At 40.4% G+C, this 13,557-nt stretch overlaps 2 protein-coding genes across 2 annotated transcripts; both read left to right on the top strand.

Annotated features, from left to right (window-relative positions):
* The first annotated feature begins 92 nt into the window (after window positions 1-92).
* Window positions 93-7,961, top strand: LOC131132213 (lamin-L(III)-like). Its single transcript, XM_058077624.1, has 11 exons — window positions 93-700; window positions 1,708-1,864; window positions 2,055-2,180; window positions 2,254-2,424; window positions 2,502-2,627; window positions 3,836-4,056; window positions 4,136-4,358; window positions 5,951-6,055; window positions 6,392-6,508; window positions 6,615-6,710; window positions 7,787-7,961. Exons 1-11 carry the CDS (start codon window positions 315-317, stop codon window positions 7,820-7,822), a joined length of 1,764 nt encoding a protein of 587 aa, XP_057933607.1. The 5' UTR covers window positions 93-314; the 3' UTR covers window positions 7,823-7,961.
* A 3,263-nt stretch (window positions 7,962-11,224) lies between these two features.
* gjd6 (gap junction protein delta 6) lies at window positions 11,225-12,352 on the top strand. Its single transcript, XM_058077891.1, has one exon. The coding sequence runs from the start codon at window positions 11,225-11,227 to the stop codon at window positions 12,350-12,352; it is 1,128 nt and encodes a 375-aa protein (XP_057933874.1).
* The last annotated feature ends 1,205 nt before the right edge of the window (window positions 12,353-13,557 follow it).

The raw sequence follows: 13,557 nt of genomic DNA on the forward strand, positions 1-13,557 counted from the left end.
ACGTTTGACCGGCTTTTCCGTTTTATTGTGAACATCCTACCCGGAAGTGCACACTTTCACGCAGTCACTTGACTGGGTGACATCCGCGTCGTCACGTGTGATTTATTTCAGCTGTGATGACCATCACTGGTGTTAGAAGTCACCTTAACTAGGAGAGATCACTCATCAAACCCTGCAGAAGCGTTTTTAGATATTTGCGAAGACTTCCTGCTTCCATGGCTTGATGCCCTTAGCATGACTATGCAATATTGACAGAAGGGCATTAAAAATATATTATATTCCAAGTGTCCTGCAGGCTGCAGCAGTGTTGTAGTATGGCGTCGGCCACCTCCACCCCCGCAGTGTCCAGCAGCCGCGCCAGTCGCTCCGCCAGCCGCCGCAGCGCAGTCAACATTACCGCATCCACCAGCCCCACCTACAAGTCCCGCATCCAGGAGAAGGATGACCTCCGGCATCTCAATGACCGCCTGGCCAACTACATCCAGCGTGTGCAGGAGCTGGAGAGCGAGAGGTCTTTCATGCTGCTGCAGCTGGAGGAGAAGGACGAGTCGAAGAGCCGGGAGATGGGCAACGTGCGGCGGCTGTACGAGGAGGAGCTGAGCGACGTCAGGAAGTCTCTGGACGTTCTAGCAGCAGAGAGGGCCCGTCTTCAGATCGACTTTGGAAACATCTCGGAAGAACACAGGAAACTCCAAGCGAGGTAGCAAAATTTAAATTTAATTTAATCTGTTTAATTAAACTTTATCTCTTAGTGAATAAGTGCGTACCAATTACGTCAATTGCCCTACACTGTCAATACCCGGATGTTGTAACAGACCCCAAATGGAGAGTTTGCAGTAGTGATGGGAAACTCAATTCCTCCTTTAACTGAATCGGGTACTCTATTCACTCGAGTCACTCGTTACGGAGCGCAGAATCGTGTATGAAGTTCCACTCCCTTAACGCCTCCTACATCCTTTATCCTAGTTGCCCCCTTTTCCATTTAGCTAGCAGGATCAGGGTCAAATAGGTCACGTGTCCTAAGTAGGTGGCAAAACCTGTGAGTTTAAACGACTCGTTCATGACTCCCGCATCTCTGGTGTACAGTGATGGGCACTTACCTCCCTGAATGGTACCAGCGGAAAGGGGCGGGACTATCTCCAGTGTTTGCAATTCACCATTAAAAAAGGGTGTACAAAAATGAAGCGGGCAAGTAATAATGTACATTTACACTGCGTGGTAATAAAATAGCTTCTAGTTTCTAATTTAATTCTGGACATTTACTTAAATGATGCCACATTTGTTGTATGTTAACTTTTGTTTAATTAAAAAAAAACTGAAGAAAATCACCGGCATGACTTGATGACTCTGCGCAACACTTCCTGTGTCTGGCCATCAAAATAAAAGCATACCCCAGTACCACATCCCATGTAGCCATTTTTGGTTTCCAAAACGTTATGTAAAGTGAGCGTTTTAGGGCAGAGTTTTGGTTAGGTTGAAAGTTGCGTGGTTGGTTCCCCCACTGTTCCTCAAACTGTGTGAGCAGCTCTGTCTCATTCCAAAAAGCATTATGGAGTTCAGGACATTTTGAGTGTTAAATGCTTAAAGCCATTGTTATTGCAGGCCTTAAAATATTCCTACCAAGACAGACAGTCGGGATGCAGACACATGGAATGCATGGAATAAATAACATGTTAATTCGTCCTAACGGTGGATTTTCCACCTCAGGAACCAGAAGAAGGAGAGCGATCTAGCGAATGCCTTGACTCAGTGGAGACGGGTCGAAGCGGTGCTGAGTGCAAAGGATGCAGAGTGCACAAAGCTTCTGTCGGAGTCCGGACAACTCAAAGACAACCTGACTGATCTCCAGGGCCAGTTGGATATCGTAAGATCTATAAGCACAAAGTGATCTGTACAATTGGACTCTATGTATTTCCATGCAGTTCTATTCTCTGATAGACATGCTCAAGACGAGTCTAGTCACACGAGTGCTGTCCTATCTAGTCATGAGCATGTCTAGTCGGACTAAATGCATCATGATTATTGTGGTGACAACATCTATGTACCGTCACCAGTCGGAGGGAATGCTTGCTGATGCCAAGAGCCAGTTGAGTTCAGAGCTCCTGAGGAGGGTGGACGCCGAGAACCAGGTTCAAACCCTCAAAGAACAGCTCCAGCTCAACAGGAACATCAGCGAGCAGGTAAACACACAAGACAAGACAAGCTGTCCCATGGCCTCAAAGGGAATTTTGCACATTTTATCGGTTTTTATAGGAAATCTTGGAGCTACGGAGTCGACATGACAGCCGTTTAGTCGAAGTGGACACGGGGAGACGGAGAGAGTTTGAGATGAAGCTGGCTGAAGCGATGCATCAGCTGCGACAGGACCACGAGGGTCAGCTGCAGCAATACAAAGAGGAGCTGGACAGGACCTTCAACTCCAAAGTATTACTAACTATAGTAATCATGTACGGTATCATATTCTTCCTCAATGTTGAATTTCCATGATATTTTCATTCCAGCTGGAGAACGCCCAACAGGCGGTGCTGGACAAAGACATTGTTGTTTCAGCGACCAAAGACGAACTGGAAACCGCCAAACTGAGAGTGGAGACTCTCAGCGCCCAACTACATCAATACCAGAAAGAGGTAAACCAAGTAATGCAATCCTATCCCATCTCTCAACTGGACTTGTATTTTGACATCAGTGACTTGGGACTTGACTCTGACTCAAAAAGTTATGTGATGAGTAAAATTTGTCCCCATTGGAAGAATTGAACATGATCGTACCGTGTCATTTTTAGCAATAAAACACATTTTTGCCACAGAATTTGCCTATATAAAAACAAACGAGGTTAAAAACAAAATATAAATACAAACAAAAAGGATGCATTACATTTTGTGTGCACTGACTAAATCCTGAATGCTACATTTTAAAAATGCCATTCCCCAAAGATTGACCGCTGTCACCAACAGAGCGAGGGAGGATCACTGGCATGCAGCATGTGAATGCACAAGTTAACTGATTATTATAAAAGTAGTCTTCTCATCAATGCTCAACATTGAACAATTTTGACACATTAACACTTATCCCTTTCAAAATAAATACACTGGAGGAAGAACTGTTTTTGATGCTATAGCTTCATGAAATCTGCAGTATATTGTTGTGACCACGAGATGGCAGTGTTTTGCGGTAGCTCCTTTTATTCATTCATTCATTTTCTGGAGCCTATCCCAGCTGTCTTTCGGCAAAAGGCGGGGTACACCCTGGACTGGTGGCCAGCCAATCACAGGGCACATATAGACAAACAACCATTCACACTCACATTCATACCTATGGACAATTTGGAGTCGCCAATTAACCTAGCATGTTTTTGGAATGTGGGAGGAAACCGAAGAAAACCCACACATGCACGGGGAGAACATGCAAACTCCACGCAGAGATGGCCGAGGGTGGAATTGAACTTGGGTTTCTGAGCTGTGAGGCCTGAGTGCTAACCACTTGTTCGCCATGTGGCCGTGTTTTAATGTAGTTGATAAAATTGTGTTTATTCCTCAAGCAAATATTGTAATATAAGATCAATAGGCTGAGTTGTCACGCAAGGACCCCTGTGACAATTCCATCTGCTAACATGAATTATTATTTCATGTTGCGTTTAATTTCTGGTGCTAGCGTGACCATATCTAGCATATTCCCTCGAATGATAATATCCGGGAACACAATAATTTACACTTTTAAAATTTTCAATTTAGAACCCACAAGGCATGCTGGGAAGCCCACACATACTTCTCCATTACAGATTCTATATGGACGCATCCCAATTGACTTGGCTACACTTGTTCATCTCCTCCGGTAGAAAATGGCATTAGAGGGCCGCTTCCAGGACCTGGATAGGACTCTGGACCGAGAGCGGGAGGTTTGGCAGCAGAAGCTGAGTCAGAAGGAGCAGGAGCTGCTGAGCTTGAGGAGCCAGATGTACAGCCAGCTGGAGGACTACGAGGACCTGCTGGGTGTCAAGATTGCCCTGGATATGGAGATCAAGGCCTACAGGAAGATGTTGGAGGTGGAAGAACAGAGGTACTGTATTGGGTGATTTTCTTTCCCCCAATTTAAGTGAACATCTCACCTAGATGTATTTATTTTGTTTGTATGCCAGATTGCAGCTGTCTCCCAGCCCCTCCCAGCACGTGTCCATACCTCGCACGCATGAACACGGTAGCGGCCGCAGACTCCGAGGCAAGAAGAGGAAACACGACGGCGCCCCTGGCAGCTCACCCGCGTATAAAATGTGCAGTCATTCGTCTGAGCACGGCGCTGTTAGCATAGCCGATGTGGACGTGGACGGGAGATATGTCCAACTGAAGAACATCTCGGAGACGGTATGGATGCCGTGCGTCTTTGATGCTGGGGGGGCGGTCAGGGGTGTCCAAACTTAAGTTGGCGTCGACATAAAATGTGAGATATAGGTAATATTCTGATCAGGGATTTATGCAATTGATTCCGATACTAATCATCCACCAGTGAAATCAGCCGATACTGATCACATGGATTAACTGTAAATTGACATTTATTGATGATTGGGGGGGAAGTTATGGTAATGGTTTTATTTCATTTGAACATGCATCAGATTACAATTGAGTGCATCCCATAATCAGTTCCCAGTTCCACATGTCCAAAAGGAGTAGGAAGAAGCAAAGCTTATTAAATCCTACCCCTCCATCTGGTACTTTTACAATCAGTAACTGTTACATTTGTTCACTTCCTGCTTTCCTAATATAGTTTAAATAAAAAAAAATGTACAATTAAATTTTTTTTCAATTTAAAAAATTTAAAATGATGATAAAATAATAAATAAAATAATACAATTTTAAAATAATACAAACAATAAAAAATAAATAAAATACATTTAAAAATTTTTTTTTTTGTCACGTACCAAAGTACGAGGCTGTTCCAAATCCACAACTTCCAGCAGCAACCCTATGAAACTGGACATCAGGGATGTCCAACATGCAGCCTGGAGGCCATTTGTGACACACGGCATGTACTAAAAATAGAATTTAACAAGAAAAGCTAAAAGACAAAACACCAACAGCTATAATTTTAACTTAAGGAAAAAAAGTAGTAATTTAGAGAATAATGAAAAGTAACGTCTTTTGTAGTATGGTGTGTGTTTGTTTTTTTTAAAGTCGTATAATGAAAACGAGCAAAACAAAGCATAAAGAAATTGTAATTTCAGGAAAACGTTGTGTAAAGTCAAAATATTAGAACAATAAAGTCATAATTACATGGAGAAATTTTAAATAGTTGGAAAATTTAAAAGAAAACCGCAGCAGAAATGGAAAAGTTGTATTCTAACAAGGATAAACACACCACAGTTATTTTTGGAATATTAGGTTGGGGGAAGTTATAGGAATAAATTCATTTTACAAAAATAACATTCATACAGAAGAGCAGTTTCAGTGGCAGATTACTATCACTGCCCTGATCCGCTGAAAGACTGAGCACATCATCCTCCCCCCATGCCATGCGGCTTTTCAACAGAGGTGGGTGCGACTTAATAATAATAATAATAATAATAATTCATAGTTTAATAAGTATTGTTGCACTACAAATTGTGTATTATTTCTGTATTTAGTTGTATTTTCTTTTCTCATCCCGACTGTCCTGCCTTGTTTGGAGAGCTGATAAAAATGTGAATTTCTCTCCTCTTGGAGATTAATAAAGTATCTTCCGATTTAAGAAGAAAGTTGAAATATTTGGAATAAACAGCAAAATTGTGTAGCAAAGGTCAAGCTAATATGCTGTTTTTTTATGTTGAAATGTATTGTATATAACATACATATATATATCGACATGTTGCTTTACAAAATATCAGTGGCCCTCGGTGGGAAACGTTTGGGCAACCCTGCTGTAAAGTGTTATGTATTATTGAATATATCAAAATATAAATATTTTTAATAAATTTTTCCAGGATCAGGCGCTCGGTGGCTGGATTGTCCGCAGGGTATACACAGACTCCGACATCTCTTTTCACCTGCCCCCCTCCTGCGCCTTGGCTGGTGGGCAGACGCTTACTGTGAGTATTTAGTAATCAAGGCTAGAATACTTCGGGTACCGTCACCTTTTAACATCATGCTAACATGCGATCAATTCCCGTCTGTTGACAATGTCGATGTTTGACAGACTTCTAGTTGTCATTTGAAGATGTGACTTTTATTTTTTTATCGTCAGCAGTAGTGGGTGGGGGGTATTTAAATGTTAAAAATGAATATACATATAGAAGTTTTACTCCCCTCGTATTCAAAGCTTTAAAGGGATGCTAAAAATGGTGGTCCTTTTTTAAGAGCAACATGTTTGAGGTAGTACTTGGTGTTTTAAGAAGTTCCAACGAGTGATGTGGTTGCGGTTTTAGATCTGGGCAGCAGGTGCAGAGGAAGAGGCTGATCCAGGGGACCTGGTTTTGGAGGGCCACAGGAGCTGGGGCCCCATTGATGAGGTCCGGGTCATCCTCCTCAATCCTGACTTTGAAGTAAGTAAAGGGGACTTATCAAAGTAAAGTGTATTATTCCACACCAAAATTATATTATTTTTTACGTCCAACCACTTGCACATGCCTCTGAAATGTTACCTTCCAGGAGATGGCTGAGCGCCGGGTGTGTATGCACAACAGGGAGGAGGAAAGTGGCTTGGATTTTGCGGAAAGCAGCAACATTCAGCACTTTAGGACGCAGGTAAACATAAGCATGGATGTTGTTGTTTTATTTATGCAAATGTCAATCTTATTTATGCCAGTGCTGATATTTTGTTTTCTGTGAAGCGAAAGAAAAAGAAGAAATGTTGTTGTGTGTCTTGAAGACACAACAAACATGTGTTGTGTGGTAGGTGAGCAGGTCTTCTCTCTGCTTGTGCTTTGCTTACAAGTTGCATGGCTGTTAAGTAGTAAGGCAATCAAAGCTTTATTTATTTTTTTAGTTATTTAAAAAAAAAAAATAAATCCTATGCTAACGGCAGCATTCGCATGCTTGTTTTCCACCAATCACAAAATGCAAAAAGCACTAAATGCATCACGCAGGAACTTGATACTCAAAAAGGTGTCTATACAAATGTGTCCAAGCGTTTTAAAGTTTTCCCATATGGCACTGCGTCTGAGCAGTGCATTCATTGGGGCGCTGCAATGACGTCAGCTTCCCTCTGGGCTTTGATCCTCTGGTGGACAGTAGCAGCACTGCAGTGCCATCTTTTATGCTTGCTTTCTTTAATTTTTCATGTACTATGTGGCTCCTGCTGGAAAACATTTGGACACCCCTGCTGTATATTATACTAAATGTAGTATATCATATTGTTGGTACTTGATTAATTGTTGAAGTAAAAAAAACAAACAAAAAAAAGTATAAAATCACATATGAAACCAAAACATCAGTTTTAGCATGGCCAATGTCAACATCATTCATACTTTAAATGGTCTTATTTGTTTATACTTAAACCTGCTACACGCTAGAAATGCAGTAAATAAGTTATTTAAATGCAGTTCATCCCCGTTTTCTGAATAAAACATCTTAGCTTTGTTGTAGCTGACAAACCAATTTTGTGTAATATTCCATTAATACAACATTAATGAATGTGTTCTATTTTTACAATATGCCGAGGCGCTCGGGCCGTGCATTGGACACGCCTGGGGTATTTTTAGTGTGGCCGGTGTCTAGTAGCATACTGCTTTGCTTTTCATTGCTAACAAGCGTAATGCTATAACTGCAGCATATAAAATATATCATTATGAAAGTAAGACAAGTTTTTTGTTTTTCCTCAGGGTCTATCCAAGGAGGGCAGCTGTGTTGTCATGTGATCCCCCGAAGCCGCTTCCTGTAGTACTACTGAAATATTTTATCTTATTACCTCAACCCCCCAACATGCCACTTGCCTGATGCCTTAATGCAAGAAGTAGTCAGGTCAAAACCTTTAATGTATGTCTGGAATGAAATTATTAGCACAATAAAGTTTTCTAAACTAATGTCTGAATGTTTTACTATGCGTGTGTGTGTGTGAGAAACTTGGGCCAGTTTAATGAAAACACTAAGAATGGAAAATGGGCAGTAAAAAAAAAAGGGCAGTAATTTTCCACGAGTAAGTGGAAAATATTAAGACAAAAGTTATATAAAAAGGAAAAACGTTTAATGAGCATTATGTAATTTGTGAGGAAAGTAATTGTAGTAGCACAGTTGAAATATTAAGTTATTTTTTATAAAGGTTGTAATAATGAAGTAATAACTGAAAAATTAGGTTGCAGAAAAAGTTGTTACAAAGTCAAAATACGTGCTGGAAAATAAAAACAATTGGAAAGAACGGCTGTAATTTTATGACAAACTCAAAATAAGGAGGAAATACTTTTTATCATGAGAAAAGTCAGTTTTATGAAAAACTTGCAATATGAAGCCAAATTTCAAGTGGCATAAAGTTGAAATAAAGGAAAAAAATAGTCATGAGAAACTAAATTAAGTTGTAGTTTTTGTAAAATTAGGTTATGAAAAAGTTAGTAGCTGTGATTTCAAAATAATAAAATGTGTAATAGTATAAATTAAAAAATATAAATAGTATAAATTTGCAATATGGAGACTATTTTTTTAAGTCATAATATGAGAAACGAAAAGTTGGGATTTTTAAAAAAAATTAGGTCATAAATAGTCATAAATAATAATAATGAAAATAAAAAGCAACGCTGACACTAATAGTTTTTCACCTCCATCACAAAACTGAAATGCAGGTACTATATAGTATACTAGGTGTAAACTAGGTGTATATTATATTTAACCTCTTGGCTTAGCTAGTACATGTGTTGCTATACCAAATATCAAAGTGGCTCTTGCATCCAGACATTTTTCCGAACATGGACCCCCCGCTGGAAAAAGTTTGGACACCCCTTCAACAGTAACCACAGTGTTTTCTCTGAGGGACAATTGGTTTGGATATTTTATTTATGAACAAGTACAGTACTTGTATGTAAGCCACATGTTAGAGGACCTGCACACAAGCTCCATTTACTGTGTGCAGTAAAGAAAGCGGTCAGTGAGTGTTTTATCTTGAGAGACGCTGATTTCACGCTAGCAGACTTTCCAAGTCTTTTCAAAACACAGATAAGACAAATGGCAAGTGCTTGAAGCTGGGCGGTCCTAACCAAACATCAGTAGACCGAGGAGGCTTCTACTTAACATGAAAAACATTTAAACACTGTAAGTCTTTAAGGATTATGTTGATGTAAGGCAACAGCATTAGCATTTCTTTGCAACATAGTCGACCTAAGCGACTCAAATGTTGAGTTATGGGAACAGTGGGCATTTTGAGGATTGTTTATTCAAAGAAATTGAATGGGCGGAAAAGGACTTACTAATGCTTGCAAGAAGAAGAACACTACGTACCCATTATGTCATTGTATGGTCATATTACCTCGTACTTCTGGACGTGACAAAAAAAAAATAAATTATAAAATGAATTTAAAAATAAATAAATAAAAAACTTGTATTAGAAAGGCAAGAAAGGCAGGAAGTGAACAAATGTAACAGTTACTGATTGTAAAAGTACCAGATGGAGGGGTAGGATTTAATAAGCTTTGCTTCTTCCTACTCCTTTTGGACATGTGGAACTGGGAACTGATTATGGGATGCATTCAATTGTAATCTGATGCATGTTCAAATGAAATTAAACCATTACCAAAATTTTACGTGCATTCATGTTCATCAATTCAGCATTTTTTAATATCGGTTTTCATTTTTCAGGAAAAAAAATCTGATACCAATGTCGACCGATATATTTTTTAATGCTGGTATTGGGCTGATATTATCGGCCACCGATAATAAAACAACTTTTTCCTCCTTATGTAACAAATTTATTCTTGTAAAATTGGGACTTTTTTCTTCTTAAAATACAACTTATTATATAAATACAACTTATAACAAAATATTTTTACGTTTTTTTGGTAACTTAGTATTTTTTTTATATGCCTACTATTTTAACTTTCTCAGAAATGTCTTACAATGATGACTTTATTGTCATAATATTTTGACTGTATTCATATAGTATTATAACGTTATTTGCGACCAAATTCTCTCTAAAAAAAAATTGCAGCTTTATTAGTTTTTTTAATGACTTTTAAAATTGTCTTTCTTTAATATTTGAAATCTATGCTACTAAAATTGTTCTTAGTATGGATATTCTTGTAAAATGATATTTTCTGTTAATATTTTGCCAAATTACTGCTGATTACATTTTTTTTGCTGGTGTTTTTATTTTTTTGTTAAATGATATTTCTACAACCCTAATCTAAAGTATTTGTCACAGGAATGGATTGAATCAGTTGGGAAATGTGGGAATAGCTGGAATTCTTCAAATCAAAGGGAATATATGTTATGGAAAATGTAGAATTACGTGAAAAGTGGGATTTTTTGGGTGGGGGGTGGGGGGGTGTAAAGCCTGAATATCCTGAATGTGTTCATGTAGGAATGGTTTGAATCGCTTTAGAAATGTGAGAAATTGTAAACTTATAAAAATTGGCCATTCATTTTCATTGGGAATGTTGTGACAGAAAATGTGGAATTACGTAAATTGTGGACATTTTGGGAATGTTTCATGAACTATTTTTGTTGTCATTGTTATATTTATCCTACCAACTGTACCTTTAGTTGTATCGGGCACTAAAATAAACCAGAAATTCACTAAACGAAGTGGTGTAATACTTTTGTCCTGTGACTGTAAATAGGTCTAAAAAGGTGGAAGTAGTTGAGCGTCAGAAGTTGGCGTGTCCATTAATGGAGGAGCTGATTAGCTAATCAGCAAAGAATGTTTTATCGGCGGACGCTATCACGAGTCCTCCACTGGCGGACGGATGGTGTCTCTTGGTTTTAAAATGGAGCCGAAAGACAAGAGCAAAGCGAGCGTGCCAAGCGACTCATGTCGAGTGTTGGTCCTTATCGTACTAAGATGGGATGGGACTCGTGCGACGGCTTCACCTCTGAGAAGGAAGGCAGAGATAAAGAACATTCAGGGAAGTGAAGCAGCCAGGAAGCTCCTCGGCGTAGTTTTCCGTAAAAGATGACAATTGCTCGGATTCACACTGAAGAGTTTTGGTCGGCGTTTCTTTAAAGTTTCGTTTTCAAACCAGTAGGAAGTCAAGAGGAGACGTGGATCCAACGGGAGCAGACTGTTCTTCTCCAAGCAGCCGGTCCCTCCTCGAGGCAGCAGGCCGCCACAGGCCACCATGACGGAATGGACCTTGCTCAAACGTCTCCTGGACGCCGTACACCAGCACTCCACCATGATCGGCAGGCTGTGGCTCACCGTCATGGTCATCTTTCGGCTGCTTGTTGTCGCCGTGGCGACGGAGGACGTGTACACCGACGAGCAGGAGATGTTTGTGTGCAACACGCTGCAGCCGGGATGCTCCACCGTCTGCTACGATGCATTCGCGCCCATCTCGCAACCTCGCTTCTGGGTGTTCCACATCATCAGCGTGTCCACGCCGTCGCTGTGTTTCATCATCTACACGTGGCACAACCTTTCCAAGCGTCCCCCGAAGACGAGCCAGACTCAGGAGCCGGAGAAAGAAGACTTCGCACGGGAGGCGTACGGTCGGAGCTGTGACTCGGACAGCTGCTCCATCAGCTCGCATAAGCATCTCGGGAGCAGCCTGGCAGACGCCCTGAAAGGCGGTACCGCCGGCGGTGACCCCAAAGGCATGGCGTCATTTATCCAGGCACGGGTTTGCACCCATAAAGACGGGCATAGCGAAGGGCACTCCTTCTCCGGAGGGGTCCTGTCCAAATGTTACATCTTACATGTGTGCTTGCGTGCGCTCCTGGAAGTGGGATTTGTGGTGGCCCAGTGGAAGCTTTTCGGTTTTCAGGTGCCGGTCCATTTCCTGTGTTCCGCCCCCCCCTGCAGCCAGCCGGTCGACTGCTACGTTTCCAGGCCCACCGAGAAGACCATCTTCCTGCTCTTTATGTACTGCGTGGGAGTCTTCTGTGTTCTTCTCAACCTGCTGGAACTCAACCACCTGGGCTGGAAGAAGATCCGTCAGGCGGTGAAGATGCGAGACGGTGCCTCATGGGGGCACCGCCCGGGAAAGAGATGCGGGTACGAAACCTTTCCAGCAGACACCCCCTCAATCACATCTTCTCTGGGCTTCAGGGATGTGACGAGTACTACTTCACTGCCAACTTTGGACCTGGTGATGGGACACCAGCCCGACTGGAACTGTGATGTGGACTTCAGCAGGGTGACGGACGGTGAGGCGGTCAGAGAGTTGCAGCCGAAGAAGCATAAAGAAGAAAGAAAGGAGGAGAAAAGACCCTCAAAGCTGAGGAGTGCTGATGAGGTTTGGATATAACCGCTCTAGAACTAGAACTAGAACCTTCAAACTACAGACAAGTAGGGATGTAAGAAAATATCGTTTCGGTGATATATCGTTCCATGATACTGTATCGATATTAAAAAGTATGATATGGATATTTTTAGGCATTTATCATAGACTGTATATGGTATTTATTCAAGTGCAGACACGGCAAAGGTTCATTTCTGATTTGAATTTAAACCTCCGATCGTTAGGTGGCAGCACTTACGTAGTCAATTAGGCAAGGACGTTGAACGAGATTCACAAGTGACATGTGTCGTGTTTCCCGAATAAAGTATTAGGGAAACACGACAAATCTGCGAGTCCACTTAGCGAGACACCATGAGGACCTGCCGCTAGCAAGCAATGCCAAGGTCCTTTTGTATACTACAAAAATAGTACTGTGATATTGCAGGTATTTTGTTTTTCAAATTGATATCACTATTTAGTTAAATAATGGTTATTTCAAGCATCCTAAAAGGACTTTTTACTGATGTTAGTTACTTTGTTCCACAAAAATACTGGATAAGTCAGGGACTGTATACTCTGCATTTTTTCACAGCTAATAGAATGTGAACATTTGAGCAGGATCTGGAGACATAATTTAATTTATTTAATTCATAATAAATAATTATTCATAAATTAAATTAATTAATTAAACATGAATTAATTATTATTTTAAATAATAATTTCATGTTATTTTTTTTTGTAAATTTAAAGCTGGATGTTAAAGCTTTATTTATCCAAATGCTACACTTTAAGTTTTTACAGAGGAAAGTGTGTGATACAGCATAACATACTGTTCTAATCCAATAAAAATGTGTAAAAATGTGTAAGTGCATATTGCTGGTGTAATTCCGTTTTTCCAGGAAATAATCTTTAACTACAAGAAAAACAAAAAAAATATCGCCTTCATATTGTATCGTGTGCCTAGTATGGTGATATGTATCGTATCGCCAGATTCTTGCCAATACATACCCCTACAGACAAGTTCTTTTTGTAGTCTTTTCTTTATAGTTTATCACCACTGACATTTGGAAAGTGTGTATGTGTAAAAGAAAAAGCTAACAAAAATGTCTTCCAGTCTGCTTTTGTTCAGTTTACGAATTTTTATTCAAATTTTGGACCTAATTTTCCCTGCAATTCCAACTTGATGGCTGTACTATAGCTCATTTTAAAGCGGTTTAACAAGTGCAGTGCTT

The sequence above is a fragment of the Doryrhamphus excisus genome, chromosome 7 (genome assembly GCF_030265055.1).
Source record: "Doryrhamphus excisus isolate RoL2022-K1 chromosome 7, RoL_Dexc_1.0, whole genome shotgun sequence".
Lineage (NCBI taxonomy): Eukaryota > Metazoa > Chordata > Actinopteri > Syngnathiformes > Syngnathidae > Doryrhamphus > Doryrhamphus excisus.